Below are 14,776 nucleotides of genomic sequence, written 5' to 3'. Positions count from 1 at the left end.
TTTCCAGCCAACGGTTGGTGGGCGAGGGGCGGGGCGGGCCGGAGCGAGCGAATGGGTTGAAGGGGGCGGAGGCCCCTTCGGCGCTGAGGTCAAGGGGTCGGGGCGATGGCGGCGAGCGGCGGCCGCCCCCCGCTCCGCCCGTTCCGCCGGCTCTCGGGGCTGTTGCTGGGGCGGGGGGCCGGGGCGCGCCGGGAGGCCGGGGGCTCAGAACCGAACTGGGTGCGCGGCTCGGGCCAGGCCGTGCTTGCCCGGTTACGGGCCTCGGCCGTGGTGCAGCCCGATTTCCTGAGCCTTGAGGAAGAGGAGACCCTGAGTCGGGAGCTGGAGCCGCAGCTTCGCCGCCGCCGCTACCAGTTCGACCACTGGGATGCGGTGAGTGCCGGCCGGCTGGGGCCGAGCTTCCCCTCCTCGGCCTGCCCTTCTCCCCTCCTCTTCACCGCCCTTTTCACCCCTCACCTCTCTCCTCTTCACCCTCCCCCCCCCCCCCACTCCTGCCCGCCCTCTAGGCCATCCACGGCTTTCGGGAAACAGAAAAGTCGCGCTGGTCGGAGCCGAGCCGAGCCATCCTGCAGCGGGTCCGGGCAGCCGCCTTCGACCCAGACCAGCCCCAGTTGCCCCTGGTCCACGTCCTGGACCTGGACCAAAGTGGCTACATCAAGCCCCACGTCGACAGCATCAAGGTGGGCCAGCCACGGATCCGGCAGAGGGGAGGGGAAGGGGTTGCCCCTCCCCAGTTGATTTTGACCTCTCTGCCCCTTCCGTGTGTTTTTCCCCCGACCAGTTCTGTGGCAGCACCATTGCAGGCCTCTCGTTGCTCTCCACCAGTGTCATGCGCTTGGTTGACTCTCATGATCCCCAGCAGTGGCTGGAGCTCTTGTTGGAACGGCGCTCTCTCTACATCCTCAGGTAGTGGGGGGGGTTGAGGTGGGGGTGAGTGCTCTGGACGGAGTAGGCGTTCGGTAAATTCACGCCCTCAATTGAGGTGTGGGGGGCCGGAGGGTTGGGCCGTGCCCCGCTTAGGGGTGGCTGATGAGAGCAGGGAAAGGGGCCGAAGGCTTAGCTGTGAGTGGTGTCAGCGGAGGAGCAGCCCTCTCCCCTCTTCTCCCCTCCCCCAGGGGTCCTGCCCGCTACGACTTCTCCCACCAGATCCTGCGGGACCAGGAGTCCTTCTTTGCGGGACGCAAAGTGCCTCGAGGTCGCCGCATCTCCGTTATTTGCCGTTCCCTCCCCGAGGGAGACCGTGGCCCAGACTTGCCCCCGCCGTTGCCTCCCCCTCCCTGCTGACCCATCGGCCGGCCAGAGGGCCCCTTGGGAAGCAGAGGGCGTGGGAGACGGGGCCGCTCCCCCTCGCCTATGTTATTTATAAATAAAGTCACATTTCGAAAGAGCCGCTCTTTGGTTGGCTCCATGCGTCCCCAGCTGTTCCCTCCCTCCTCTTCCCTGCGTTTGGCTAGAGGCGGCACAGGGGGGAGAGGTCTAGCCTGTCGCGTGTTTTGTCCCATCCTTCTCCCCCACCTCCCTTTTGTTTTCCCCTTTCCCTTCCAGGTCCAGAACACACGTTACTCAGCTCAGGCTCAGCAGTTTCCTCTTTATTATGAAGCGGGAATAAGGACAGACCACCATGGCCTGCCCCGGCGGCAGCCAGCTCTGACTAGCCTCCCCATCCACCAGCCCCAATAAATAAATAAGTTAGGAATGGATAGAGCAGAGCCCAGTGCAAGAAAAGGGGGAGCGGAAGAATAAGTGCCTCCCTCGGTTAGGGTAGTCAGAGCAGAGGTGAGATGGGGCCTCCTCCCACCCCAACCAACCAGAGGACGGAGGGGGCCCGGTGGCTACAGAAAGAAGCGAGTCCCAGCATGGCAGGAGGAGAGGAGGGAAGCGGCGGCAGGGGGAAAGAGCTGGGGCTGAAGCCAGGGCTCAGCCCACACAGCTGCATCCACCAGCCGAGAGCTGGGGCAGGTGGTGCCAGTGGTGCTGGTTGTCCAGGAACGCCACGTCCTCGTAGCCGGTCGGACGGCAGCAGGGCTCCCCCAGCCCGTGCCATTCGGCCTGGCCTTGCAGCAGCCGGGCCAAGATCAGGGCGTGCTGGGTACGGGCCCGGGGGCAGCGGCCTGCACAGTAGCGGAAGACGATGGTCTCGTCCGAGGCGTAGCCCAGGCCCAGCTCCTTCACCTGCAGGGGCAGGCTCCGTAGCTGGCAAGCGGGGTCCAGCCCGGCTAGGGCTCTGGGCGGCCGGCCTCTGGGCGTGGCTGGGGCCACGGGCTGGGACCCTGAAAGAGGTAGAAGAGGATGCTTGAGCTGGGGGTGGAGGGGAGAGAGTGGGGGTGCTGAGGAGTCCGCCTGGCCACCCCCTCCCCACCTGCCAGTCCTCCTTACCCCTGACCCCAGGATCCTCATCTGGTGCCGGAGGGGTCTCTCCAACACCAGGTTGGGAGCTCAGGAGGAGCAAGAAACCAAGCAGGAGCAGGGCAGAGTCCATGCTGTGCTGTGGGTCCTGTGAGCCCCATGCATCTGCGCCCTGACTTTATCCCCTGCCCGCCACCCTTGGGGAGCAGGGAGGGGCAGGGGTCGGCGCCGTTAAGGCGTGGAGCCTGGCCCCCGGCCCTGGGCCGTAAACAGGGAGACGCCCCCACCCCCTCCCCCATTGGCCCCGAGCAATGAGCATCTAATCCCCCTTGAGTCTGACAGGGGCGGAGGGGGGGGGACAACTCACCAGAGACATGTCTGGTTCCCCCCACCCCCTCCACTCCCCCCAAACCATTCTCATCCTGAGTTCACCCCCTCCCCTTCACTGGACTATGGAAGACTTGGAACCACCAGTCAATGGAAATTTCCCATCTGTTTCCATTGCCCCCAAACTGATGAATTGAGTCGCAAGCAGACAGCTGTTCCCTCCCTCTAGCCCCGCCACTCCTAGGAAGCACCTTTAAAGGAAGACTCCCCCACTCTTAGGAGTTTGGCGGGCCCAGTCCGAGTGGGGTGGGGCTGGACCCCGCAGCCAGTCCCTCCCAGCCTGCTGGCCCTACTCCCCTCTGGAATGCTGAGGAATGGCCCCAAACCCCAGCTTTGTGACCCAGGGAGCAGGCTTGGCCCACCAGGAGAATCCCCTTGTAATGGAAGGCCCAGTCCTTTCAACTGTCCCAGCCCAGAGCTGGGCTCAAAGAGTGCTGCTCCCCCCAGCCCGGGGGCCAAGCCTATGGGCTTGGATCAGGACTGTTAGTAGCCACCCTGTTCTCCCATCTCTCTCCTTAGCCAGGGTCAGCCTTGGGAGAGAAATGCCTGGGTCTGGCTTCCCTCAACCCAGAGCTCAGCCACTGGGTGAGCACAGGTGGAGCAAGGGATTTGGGCCATTAGGAGGACCAGGGAAGAGAACCCTCAGCCACCCCTGCTCCCTGGCTTTGCCCTGCCAGGCTAAGAGGGCCAGGTGGGAGGGTGGGGGCGGCAGGCTGGCCTCCCATTGAGAATGTCAGGAATTTTCCGGGAATTAGCCTGTCATCCCAAGCATTCCCAGAGGCAGCCAAGTGCAGCTGGAGTGGAGGGGGAGGGTGCTGCTGACAGGGGCTTTAGGCCTCTGGAAACCTGGCGGGGAGGCAGCCTAGGCCTCCTGGATCCCAAGATAAATGTGGAAAGTGAAGGGGTAGGGCCAGGGTTCACTCCCGCCCTCCCCCAAGAGCTCACAACAGTCATAAAAAATCAAATCCATTTACTCTAGTAGGGAATGGAAATTGGGTTTCCTCCCCCAACCCTCCCACCAATAGACCCCAACTCAAGAGAGGGCTGGGGCCTCCATTCACTCCTTGAGGAAGAAATGCATCTTGTCGTTGATCATCTTGCGCTCAGGGTTGAGCCTTTTGAGGATCTGGGCCAGCACGTTGACCGTCTGCTCGCTGCTCAGCCCCGTCTTCTTGGTCTGGAACTTCTTCAGCAGGTCCTTGGTGGTCATGGGCTTGCGGGTCAGGTAGCGCCGCACGGCCTCCTCTGTCAGCTGCACGTCCCTGGGGTTGGGGGGCGAGCAGGTAGGAGCCAGGGAAAGCAGCACACAATCCCCCCCAACCCCGACCACCTCCTCCTCCTCCTGCTCTCTTCCCTCCCCTTCTCCTTACCCGCTGCTGGGGGTGGACTTCCCAGACTGTGGTTGCGGGGTGGACTTGCCCGACGTGCTCTGGGGCCCGGCGTCCAGGCGCAGGCGCTTGGCGGCTGGGGTGTCGTTCGTTTGGCGTTTCCCTGGGGGCAGATGGGGGCCACAGTGTTTTGCGTCAGGTAAAAGCTGTCTCAGAATGATCGGGGGAGGGATGCTCCCATGGACTCACTGGCTTTTCTCTCCTGGTTCTCCTACCTCTCTGGTTGGCCCTTCTCGGTCTCTTTCACAGGCTCCTCTCTACCTGCCGCTCCTAACTGCGGGGGTTCTTCAAGGCCCAGTTCTGGGTTCCTTTCTCTTCCCCATCGACACCCACTCCCTTGGGGAACTCATTTACTCTCACAGCTTCAACTCCCATCGCTACGTGGAGGATCCCCAGATCTACCGCTTCAGCCCCAACCTCCCTTCACCTCTGCAGTCTTGCATTTCCTCTTGCCTTCAGGACATCTCTACTCGGACGTCCCGCCGACTCCTCAAACTTGACAAGTCCAAAAGAGAACTCCTAGTCTTCCCACCCAAACCCTGTCCTCCCCTGCATTTTCCCATCACTATCCACAGCATCACCGCCCTCCCCATAACTTTGCCGTCTTCCTCAACTTATTTCTCATTCAATTCATAAAGGCCAGCCCTCCTCCATCCAAACTGCTAGGGTGCTGATCCAAGCTCTTGTCATCACATCCCACCCTTGACTATTGAATCTCTACACTGTGAGCTCCTTGTGGGCAGGGAACATGTCTATCAACTCCACTGTATTGTTCTCTTCCAAACAGCAGGTGTACAGTGCTTTAGCACATGGTATGGACTCAAAAAACACTACTGATTAATCAGCCTCACTGACCTCCCTGCCCCTTGTCTTTCCCCTCTCCAGTCCAAATTTCACTCAGCTGCCTGGATCATTTTGCTAAAAAAAACAAAAGCAAAACGTTCAGGCCACATCTCTTTACTACTCAAATACCTCCAATTTGATGCCCACCTGCCTTGGCATCAAACAGAAAGATGGGCATTATGGAATTCGGTCTCTTCTCCTCCACTTACTGTACCTCGCTGCTCTCCTACTACACCAAACCCACACACTTGGCTCTTCTAACGCCAACTTACTCACCGAACCTCAGTCTCTTCTATCTTGCCGCGGACCCCTCGCCCATGTCCTCCCTCGGGCCCGGGAGTCCCCCTTCGTATTCAACGGCCCACCACTCTCCCCCTCTTCAAAGCCCTACTCAAATCACATCTCCAAAAGGCCTTCCCTGACTAGGTCCTCATTTCACCTATTTATCTTCCCCTCTGCATCACCTATGCCCTCCGACCTATAAACTCAAACTCTTGGTATTCATCCCACCCTCAGTCTCACAGCACTTATGTCCATATCCTTACACTCTGCCATTTCCCCTATCCGTAATTTAATGTCTGTCTCCCCCTCAGGACTTCAAGCTCCTTGAGGACAGAGAACATGTTCTCCTCCGATTAGACTGTAAGCCCGTCAAAGGGCAGGGACTGTCTCTATCTGTTACCAATTTGTACATTCCAAGCGCTTAGTACAGTGCTCTGCACACAGTAAGCGCTCAATAAATACTATTGAATGAATGAACTACACTCTCCCAAGCGCTCGGTACACTGCTCAGCCCATAGTAAGCGCTCGGGATGGGGCAATAGAGTCATGGATGCGTTTTCTGCCCTCTAAAGGTTTACAATCTACTACTGCTTTCTAGGATGTTACAATCCCTACTGCATCACCTGGACACTTGGGTCTATAATCCCTAAACACTTAGGTAACGACCCCACCTTCCCCATTACAATACTGCAGTACGTACTCTTACACTCTACTGCTTTCCTGTATCTGGGATTCATTTTCATAGCTGTGTCCCCTGCTAGAGTGTAAGCTCCTGGAGGGCAGGGATCGTATTAGAGAAGCAGCGTGGCTCAGTGGAAAGAGCACGGGCTTTGGAGACAGAGGTCATGATTTCGAATCCCGGCTCTGCCACTTGTCAACTGTGTGACTGTGGGCAAGTCACTTCACTTCTCTGGGCCTCAATTACCTCATCTGTAAAATGGGGATTAAGACTGTGAGCCTCACGTTGGACAACCTGATTACCCTGTGTCTACCCCAGCGCTTAACAAATACCAACATTATTATTATTATCTCCCCACTCTGCTGGACTGTCCTCTCCCAAGTGGGCGCTCAATAAATCCCACTGATGGATCGATCGGTGGATCGGGGGAGCCCGCCTACCTTGCTCCAGTTTGGAGGCGGCGGCCCGCAGGGTGGAGGAGGTGTTGGCCAGGTCGCTAATGGGAGTTCCCGGGCGACTGTCCCCACGAGAGCTGCTGCCCGACGGCCTCCGCTCTTTCTTTGGGGGTGTCTTCTTTTTCTGGGTGGAGAGAAAAGCGAAGAGTCACCAGAGGCTCAACCCGGGACTCGGAAGCCCAGCGTCACTCACGCATGCCGGCCGTCTCCCCGCCTCCTGGGCCTAGGAATAGGCCTCGGCCTCTCCGAGGGGCTTTCGATTGGCCCCTCACCCAGCTGGCCTGCTCACCATCATGAAGACGGCAGAAGACGCTTCGCTGTCGATATCGCTCTCCTCTGAAGTCTCCGATTCCTCGCTGCTGTCTGGGAGCGCCAGGGGCAGGGGAAGGGCCAGGTTAGAGCCGAGCTGGCCCCCGCCTCTGCCCCTAGGGCAGTCTCCCATCTCCACCCAAAACCAGCACTCACCTTTTCTCTTCCTCTTCTCCTGGGGAGTGGGGGCCTTCTTCTCCTCCTCCTCCTCCTTCTCCTCCTCCGCCGGCTTCTCCTCCTCGCTCTCCTCGCTGCTCTCGCTCTCCTCGTCGACGCCTGGGGGTGAGGAGGGCGGGGGCGCGCACAGGAGGAAAAGGAGGGTGAGCAGGGCTTCTGAAGAGGGGACTTAAGGAGCCCGGAGTGCTGAGCTGGGGAATGTACCTTTGGGGCCTTCCTCTTCCTGCTGGGTTGTCTTGGGTTTGCCTACAGTCTCCTCCAGTGAGCTGCTGTAAGGTAGAGACAGAGAAAGGGGGACCAGGGGTTGAAGGAGGGGCATCCATCCCGTGCTGCTGCTACTGGACCGAGGTACTAGAGCTGAGAAAGCCTCATCCCAGGCTCTGGCACTTTTAGCCTAAAAGGGGGAGGCGGGCCGGCTTGAAGGGCCCTTCTCCTGGTATGCTGACCTGGAGCCATCTGACATATAATCCACTTCCTGGCCCTCAAAGTCCCCATCATCACTCTCCTCAAAAGCTTCATCATCTGAGCCCTTCTTCTTCTTCTTCTTCCGTTTGGGGGGCGCCCCCTTCTTCTTGTCATGGACAATCTTCTCCCCTGACAGGTGGAGGGAAAGGTCAGAGCCAGCCCGGCTGCTGCCACCTGCCTGCCGGCCAAGCCCCTTCTTCCTCACCTTCCCCTTCGCTGTTTTCGCTGTTATCCGAGCTCATCTCCAGGTCGTCCTCCAGGTCATGGATGCGCAGCTCGCTGGGCTTCTTGCGCCCTTTCTTCTCTTTGTCCTCTTCTTCCTCCTCTTCGTCGTCCTGGTCCTTCAGCCGCCGCTGCTGCATGATGCTAAAGTGGTTCAGTACTTTGTTTCTCCTGAAAGAAAAGTCCAGTGGTCACCGTGGAGCTGTTCCAGTCAGGGTCCCCTGCCCCCCACCGCCCCCAACCCTTGGCCTGCCCTCTTCTCTCTCCACTCCCACTCTTCTCACACCTCTCCCACTCCTCTTCGGCCTCCTCAGCAGTGAGTGTGCGATGCCGGGCCAGTGGGGTGAAGTTGTACCAGTTGTGGACCGGGAAAGCCTCAAAGGCACCATCGGGACACTGGGTGAAGATATAGTAGGAGGCATTCTCGGTCACCCCACCCTTCTTCACCCCCTTGAACCTACAAAGGAGAGCGCAACTGTCAGAGGGGACGCCCGGCAGACACCCCCTCTTCACACACACACACCCCTTCACGATGGCTGGCAGCTACACCCCCTGCTGTAGGAAGCCCAGCTGGGTAGCCTGGAGCCAGGGCCCAGGGAGAGAGGCAGGGACAGAGAGGTGTGCACTCACTTCCTGCCAGCTTTGCCATTAACTTTGAGCAACCAGGGCTGGTCCTCAGCCTTGAACTCTTTGAGCACGATGCCGTACTTTTTCCGCCGCGCCTCTTCGCGAAGCTTGCGGTTGAATTCACTGCCGGCCCCGGACTCAGGCAGCTCCTCTTCCTGATATATTTTTTTGTTACTCAGGTCTCGTTCCATCTTGGCCTACGGGGGCGGGAAAGGAGGAGGGGTGGTCTCTGGGGTCTGACCCCAACTTCAGCCCTGGTCGCCCTCCCCTCCCATCCGCCCGGCTGTGCAGAAGCATCAGCCCGGGCTTTGCCCCAAGTGGCTCAGGATGGGACCGGGAGCCAGAGCTCTCACCTGGTGCCAGGCGGTAAAGTTGACCTTGTCTGCGGCGTTGAAAGCCATGATGTTATACTTCTTTGGGGTGTTTCTAGGAGGAAACTGAGTCAGCACACCAGGGGAGTGAAGTGTAGAGCAACCCCAGAAACGAGCCTGGGCAAGTCAGGGCAGCAACTCTATTGGATTGTTCTCTCCTAAGCATCTGATACAGTGCTCAGCCCACTGTACGTACTCAGATGTGACGGATTGACTGGTTATAGCTTTTAATCAATCAGTGGTATTTGAGCACAAACTATGTGTTATGTGCTAAGCACTGGGGTAGAGAAAAGATAATCAGGTCAGATACGGTCCCTGTCCCACATGGCGTTCACTACCTAAGGGAGAGGGGTAAAATCTCTTTATTTTACCTTCAATTTTACAAACGGGGACACTGAGGCCCAGAGAAGTTAAGTGAGTAAGTGGAGCTGGTAACAGAAACAGGCCCGGGTTCTTTACACCAAGCCAAACCCAGTCGCGGCCACATTCTTCCTTCCTCTTTCTTTCTCCCGCCCCTCCCCCCGAGAAGGCGAGGACACTCACTTGGGAATCCGGACTACATACTCAGTGACGGTCTGGTTGCTGGTTCCCTAAGGAAAAATGGATATAGGGGTCGCGAGGTGGGGCCGGGGGCCGGGATCCCCCATCCCACCCCCATCCCGGCCCCTCCCGCCTGAGACTTACCAAGGACGTCATGAGAGCTGCAGACTGGGCAGAGAAAAGAGGTGATTTGAGGCCCGAAAAGCAACTCGGTGTGGACGGGGCACTTGTCCACGTGTCTACTATTGTAGTGTACTTTCCTCAAGCGCTTAGTCCAGGGCTCTGCACACGATAAGCGCTCAAGAAATACCACCGAGTGATCAAAGCAGAACGCTTGCCTCTCTTCCCCTCCCTTTCTTTCCGTCCCCTCCTGCCCCCCTCCGTCCCGCTCTCTTCTGTCCCCGTCCCCGGACTTTACCACCCACCCTCCATCCCTCCCCCCGGCGCCTTGTTCTCACGGGGTCTCAGGTCCGACCACGAGACGAAAGTTCGGAGCCTCCGGCGCCTGCGCAGAAACCGTAGCTCTCTGCCCCGGAAGTGAACCTCCCTCCCTTTCTCCCCCTCAGCTTCCTCAGCGTGAGGAGACGGGTGGCTGCTGAGCTGGTATCTAAGCCCACGCCTAGAGCGCGCGAATAGGCCTCGGGGGGCTCGGTCACCGTGTGGGACCCGGCTCCGGGGAGCCTCTGGCAGTATTCGATAGCGCTAAGTCAAATCTTTACATCGACGGCCCGTGCCCCCGAGGGAGGCCCCAACATAGGGGGAAGGGAAACCGAGAGACTCTTTTGAGATTTACAGCAGGGTAAAATGCCAAAGGAACTACCGTTTGGGGACGGGGGCGGGAGCCGAGGCCTTAGAAGCTACTCGAAAATATTCAATCAAGAGTATTTATTGAAGCCCTTCAAATGAACCGGGCCATTTGGGCTTAAGATCCTTTTTTTGGATTCGGTTACCTCTATTTTTTCGTCCAACTATCCTGGCTCCAGACCTCCTCCCCCCTCCCCATCCCGCCAAAGCATTTCCCTGAAATATGAGAGTAGCTGGGGCCAGAGTCTATTTTCGGGAAAAGGTGTCCCGACTCCCACGTTCGGGGGCCAGCATTTTTTTTTTCCATCTCGCAAAGCCGCTCCTCGCCCGCCACTCTCCTCCCCGGGCTGGGACGACTGAAGGGGACACTGAGGCAGGGGATCCGGTATTTCTGTGATCGAGGGCAATACTGCCTCAAAGCATGAGGAAGGGTTGTGGGGCTTTCCAAAGGCAACCCGCTTTCCCTCTCGACCCCATTTCGCTCCTCCCTCGGGTTTTCCGGGCAACAGTAGGGCGGGGAGTAACTTTATTAGTCACGTAGCACGATAAGAATGGCAACCGACGGATCGCCTATCACTCAGGTCTGGCACTACCTCGCCAGAGATGACAGGGAAATGGAACAAGACCCAACCCCTTCCGACCTGCTCGGATTGGTGAACGAACGATTTACGTCTTGCTCCTCTCCCTTGCCCGGAAGAGATGGGGCGGCAGGCCCGTTGAGCGGGGGATGTGATGCAGTACTGCGTCACACCCGTCTACCCCACTCCCCCCCCGACTCCCCTCCCCCAGCTTTACCTAGGAAGTGTCACCATAGCAACCGAGGTGCTAGGGAGGTTAGAAATGGTTTTCCCTTCCCATTCTCTTCCTAGATAACGTCCTTCCCTATTAGGAAACACGGGGGGAGGGGGCGACTGTTTATTTTGGGGGGCGTTAATGGCATTTGTTAAGCGCTTACTATGTGCCCGGCCCTATACTCCTGGTTCTCCCCACCCAAGTCCGTACTTCACTCCGCTGCTCGGATCATCCTTCTTCAAAAACGTTCAGGACATGTCACCCCCCCGCCCCCGCCCCCCCCCCCCACACCTCAAAAATCTCCAGTGGTTGCCCATCCACCTCTGCATCAAACAGAAATTCCTCACCATTGGCTTTAAAGCACTCCATCAACCTTGCCCCCTCCTACCTCACCTCACTACTCTCTTACTACAATCCAGCCCGCACACCTTGCTTTTCTAGTGCTAACCTTCTCACTGTGCCTCGATTTCTCCTGTCTCATCGCCGACCCCTGGCCCAGGTCCTGCTTCCTCTAATCCCACGATTACTCCCTCCCCACCTCAAAGCGTTATTGAAGGCCCATCCTTCCAAGAGCCCTTCCCACACTAAACCCCACTTTTCCTCATCTCCCACTCCTTTCTGCTTCTCCCTGACTTGCTCCCTTTGCTCTTCCCCCACCCCAGTCCCATGGCACTTATGTATATATCTCTCATTTTATTTATTTGTATTGATGTCTGTCTGCCCCCCGCCCAGACTGTGAGCTCTTTATGAGCAGGAAATGTCACTGTTTATTGTTATAGTGTACTCTCCCAAGCACTTAGTACCGTGCTCTGCACACAGTAAGTACGACTGAATGAACGAATGAATACAAGGCACAGGGGTAGATACAAGCTAATTAAGTTGGACCCAGCCCATGTCCCATATGGAGTTCTAATCCCTGCTCTGCCACGTCTGCTGTGTGACCTTGAGCAAGACACTTGATTTCTCTGTGCCTCCATTAACCTCATCTATAAAATGGGGCTTGAGACTGTGAGCCCCACGTGGGACAGGGACTGTGTCCAACCTTATTTGGTTGTATTCACCCCAGCGCTTAGTACAGTGCTTGGCACACAGTAAGCGCTTACTAAATACCACAATTATTATTATTATTATCATGAATCTCCATTTTACAGAAGAGGTAAATGAGACAGAGAAAGTTAAGTGACTTGCCCCAGATCACAGCAGACAAATGGAGTGGTATGAGGAAGGAAACCTTAGTTCTTTGTCCTCAGTCCCAGCACCTCCCCACCCCACGCAGAACCCACACTCTGGTCTCCCAGTGCTTAGAACAGTGCTCGGCACATAGTAAGTGCTTAACGAATACCAACATTATTACCTCCAGTTGTGGTGGAACTACAGGGGATCTCCAGCCTCCTTAATCCAGTGTCACTGAGAGAAGCAGCTTAGCCTAGTAGATAGAGCACGGGCCTGAGAGTCAGGGGAGGGACCTGGGTTCTCATCCTAGCTCTGTCACTTGTCTGCTGGGTGACCTTGGGCAAGCCACTTAACTTCTCTGGGCCTCAGTTACTTCATCTGTAAAATGGGGATTAAGTCTGTGCGCTCCATGTGGAGTGTGGCCAACCTGATTTGCTTTTATTCATTCATTCATTCAATAGTATTTATTGAGCGCTTACTATTCATTCATTCAATAGTATTTATTGAGCACTTACTATGTGCAGAGCACTGTACTAAGTGCTTGGAATGTACAATTCGGCAACAGATAGAGACAATCCCTGCCCAATGACGGGCTTACAGTCTAATTGGGGGAGAGAGACGGACAAAAACAAGACAATATAATCACGCCATCTACCCCAGTGCCTAGTAATAATAATAATGATGTTGGCATTTATTAAGCGCTTAGTTTGTGCAAAGCACTGTTCTAAGCGCTGGACATAGCAAGTGCTGAACAAATACTTTTAAGAATTTGTTAATACTTTTCCTCATCTCCCACTCTGCGTCACCCTGACTTGCTCCCTTTGCTCTTCCCCTCTCTCCCCGCTCCACCACATTTATGTATATATCTGTAATTTTATTTATTTATATTCATGTCTATTTGCACTGATGCCTGTCTCCCCCCGACAGACCGTGAGCTCATTGTGGGCAGGGATTGTCACTCTTTATTGCTGTATTGTACTTCCCCAAGCGCTAAGTACAGTGCTCTGCACAGAGTTAGTGCTCAATAAATGCAATTGAATGAATGAATGAATCATTAAAAAAAGTTTCCCCTGCCTCTCCATTCCCAGAACAGCGCTTACTGTGTGCAGAGCACTGTACTAAGGGCTTAGGAAAGTACAATACAGCAATAAAGACAGTCGATCCCTGTCCACAACGAGTTCATGTTCATCGGCACCCTGAAAATACGAAACAGCCTGGCCTAGAGGAAAGAGCCCAGTCCTGACGGGGGAGGCAGAGGGGAGGCTCTGTGACTGGGACAGCCTTTCCTTGTTCCTCTGCTCCTTCCCTATCATTGCCCTGCAGGATTGTCACCTCTGCCTCACCATCCAGCAGGGCCAGGGCCAGGACTAGGTAATAATAATGTTGGCATTTGTTAAGCACTTACTATGTGCAGAGCACTGTTCTAAGCGCTGGGATAGATACAGGGAGATCAGGTTGTCCCACGTGGGGCTCACAGTTTTAATCCCCATTTTACAGATGAGGGAACTGAGGCACAGAGAAGTTAAGTGACTTGCCCACAGTCGCACAGCTGACAAGTGGCGGATCTTGGATTCGAACCCATGACCTCTGACTCCCAAGCCCGGGCTCTTTCCACTGAGCCACGCTGCTTCTACACTTTCCTCATAATAATGTTGGTATTTGTTAAGCGCTTACTCCGTGCAGAGCACTGTTCTAAGTGCTGGAGTAGTTACAGGGTAATCAGGTTGTCCCACGTGAGGCTCACAGTTAATCCTCATTTTACAGACGAGGTAACAGGCCCAGAGAAGTGAAGTGACTTGCCCACAGTCACACAGCTGACAAGTGGCAGAGCTGGGATTCGAACCCATGACCTCTGACTTCCAAGCCCAGGCTCTTTCCACTGAGTCACGCTGCTTCTCTAATCAGAGCTCCTCATATCAGAGCTGCTCTGTATTTGGTCATTATCCCTTCCTCTCCACCCAGACTGCTCCCACCCTGCTGCAAGGTCTGGCTGTTGCCTTAGCTAGACTATTGCATCAGCCATTCAGCCTCTCATTAAGCACTTACTATGTGCCAAGCACTGTGCTAAGTGTTGGGGTAGATGCAAGATCATCACCTGCCACTGCACTGATCACCTTCCTGAGATGGTGCTCAGCTCCCATCTCTCCTCCCAGCTCGGCCACCTGTCTGCTGTGTGACCTTGGGCAAGTCGCTTAACTTCTCTGGGCTTCAGTTACCTCATCTGTCAAATGGAGATTAAGAGTGTGCGTCCCATGTGGGACAAGGACTGTGTCCATCCTGATTAACTTGTATCTACTCCAAGGCTTAGCACAGTGCTGGGCACATAGTAAGCACTTAACAAGTACCATAATAATAATAATAATAATTGTTATGGTTATTATTATTATTATTAAAACACTCCAGTGGCTTCCTGTGTGTCTTCTCTGTCTTATCATCATCAGCTTCCTTCAAGGTTCTCCAAAGAGCACGGGCCTGGAAGTCAGGGGACCTGAGTTCTAATCCCCGCACCTCCGCTTACCTGTCATGTGACCTTGGGCAAGTCACTTAACTTCTCTGTTCCTTGGTTTCCTCATCCGTAAAATGGGGATGAAATAGCTGGTCCCCTCCCCCTTTAGACTCTGAACCCCATCTACTCCATCAACTTGTAGCTACCCTAGCATTTAGTCCAGTTTTTGCCACAGAGTAAGCACTTAACAAATACCATCATCAGCATGTTTATTATTAATAATACTTCTATACTACTACTAATAATCCTGCCTATATTCTCATCTCTGATTCTGTTTTCAAACTTCCCCTATTCCTTGCCAAAGGAGAATCTTCGCTCTAGCCCAGTCCCACCTGCCTCAGCCCCAGAGGGTCTTTAAGACATTAGAACATTGCTTATGACATCAGACAACACTGAGAGGGCGAGCCACT

At 55.7% G+C, this 14,776-nt stretch overlaps 3 protein-coding genes across 5 annotated transcripts; 1 reads left to right on the top strand and 2 right to left on the bottom strand.

Annotated features, from left to right (window-relative positions):
• The first annotated feature begins 40 nt into the window (after positions 1-40).
• On the top strand, positions 41-14,768 carry ALKBH7 (alkB homolog 7). 3 transcript variants are annotated; one of them, XM_029050540.2, is made up of 4 exons: positions 41-372; positions 507-680; positions 782-906; positions 14,671-14,768. In XM_029050540.2, the coding sequence occupies exons 1-4, from the start codon at positions 106-108 to the stop codon at positions 14,744-14,746; spliced, it is 642 nt and encodes a 213-aa protein (XP_028906373.1). In that variant the 5' UTR covers positions 41-105; the 3' UTR covers positions 14,747-14,768. The 3 variants fall into 3 exon arrangements, with proteins under 3 accessions (XP_028906373.1, XP_039766068.1, XP_028906372.1); XM_039910134.1 differs by lacking the exon at positions 14,671-14,768 and adding an exon at positions 1,147-1,390 and having other exon boundaries at positions 43-372; XM_029050539.2 differs by lacking the exon at positions 14,671-14,768 and adding an exon at positions 1,116-1,381 and having other exon boundaries at positions 59-372.
• Positions 1,831-3,600, bottom strand: PSPN (persephin). The gene is made up of 2 exons (XM_029050541.1): positions 2,377-3,600; positions 1,831-2,270 (listed from the first exon to the last, which is right to left on the bottom strand). The coding sequence occupies exons 1-2, from the start codon at positions 2,477-2,479 to the stop codon at positions 1,918-1,920; spliced, it is 456 nt and encodes a 151-aa protein (XP_028906374.1). The 5' UTR covers positions 2,480-3,600; the 3' UTR covers positions 1,831-1,917.
• On the bottom strand, positions 3,689-9,359 carry GTF2F1 (general transcription factor IIF subunit 1). Its single transcript, XM_029050533.2, has 13 exons — positions 9,236-9,359; positions 9,095-9,141; positions 8,534-8,606; positions 8,184-8,377; positions 7,840-8,010; positions 7,537-7,724; positions 7,313-7,460; positions 7,071-7,135; positions 6,846-6,965; positions 6,670-6,743; positions 6,366-6,504; positions 4,104-4,224; positions 3,689-3,995 (listed from the first exon to the last, which is right to left on the bottom strand). Exons 1-13 carry the CDS (start codon positions 9,245-9,247, stop codon positions 3,791-3,793), a joined length of 1,557 nt encoding a protein of 518 aa, XP_028906366.1. The 5' UTR covers positions 9,248-9,359; the 3' UTR covers positions 3,689-3,790.
• Positions 14,769-14,776: the final 8 nt, after the last annotated feature.

This window comes from Ornithorhynchus anatinus, chromosome X1, assembly GCF_004115215.2.
Source record: "Ornithorhynchus anatinus isolate Pmale09 chromosome X1, mOrnAna1.pri.v4, whole genome shotgun sequence".
NCBI lineage: Eukaryota > Metazoa > Chordata > Mammalia > Monotremata > Ornithorhynchidae > Ornithorhynchus > Ornithorhynchus anatinus.
This window is presented reverse-complemented; position numbering and strand designations above follow the sequence as displayed.

What these genes read in the sequence shown, in the direction of transcription:
- ALKBH7 (XM_039910134.1), top strand. Translation starts at nt 106, where the DNA reads ATGGCGGCGAGCGGCGGCCGCCCCCCGCTCCGCCCGTTCCGCCGGCTC. An exon ending in CCCACGTCGACAGCATCAAG is followed by an intron (nt 681 to 781) that starts GTGGGCCAGCCA and finishes TCCCCCGACCAG; the next exon opens with TTCTGTGGCAGCACCATTGC. An exon ending in CGCTCTCTCTACATCCTCAG is followed by an intron (nt 907 to 1,146) that starts GTAGTGGGGGGG and finishes TTCTCCCACCAG; the next exon opens with ATCCTGCGGGACCAGGAGTC.
- PSPN (XM_029050541.1), bottom strand. Translation starts at nt 2,479, where the DNA reads ATGGACTCTGCCCTGCTCCTGCTTGGTTTCTTGCTCCTCCTGAGCTCC. An exon ending in TGAGGATCCTGGGGTCAGGG is followed by an intron (nt 2,271 to 2,376) that starts GTAAGGAGGACT and finishes TACCTCTTTCAG; the next exon opens with GGTCCCAGCCCGTGGCCCCA.
- GTF2F1 (XM_029050533.2), bottom strand. An exon ending in GCCGAAGAGGAGTGGGAGAG is followed by an intron (nt 7,725 to 7,839) that starts GTGTGAGAAGAG and finishes CTTTTCTTTCAG; the next exon opens with GAGAAACAAAGTACTGAACC. An exon ending in GGAAGAGGAAGGCCCCAAAG is followed by an intron (nt 6,966 to 7,070) that starts GTACATTCCCCA and finishes CCTCACCCCCAG; the next exon opens with GCGTCGACGAGGAGAGCGAG.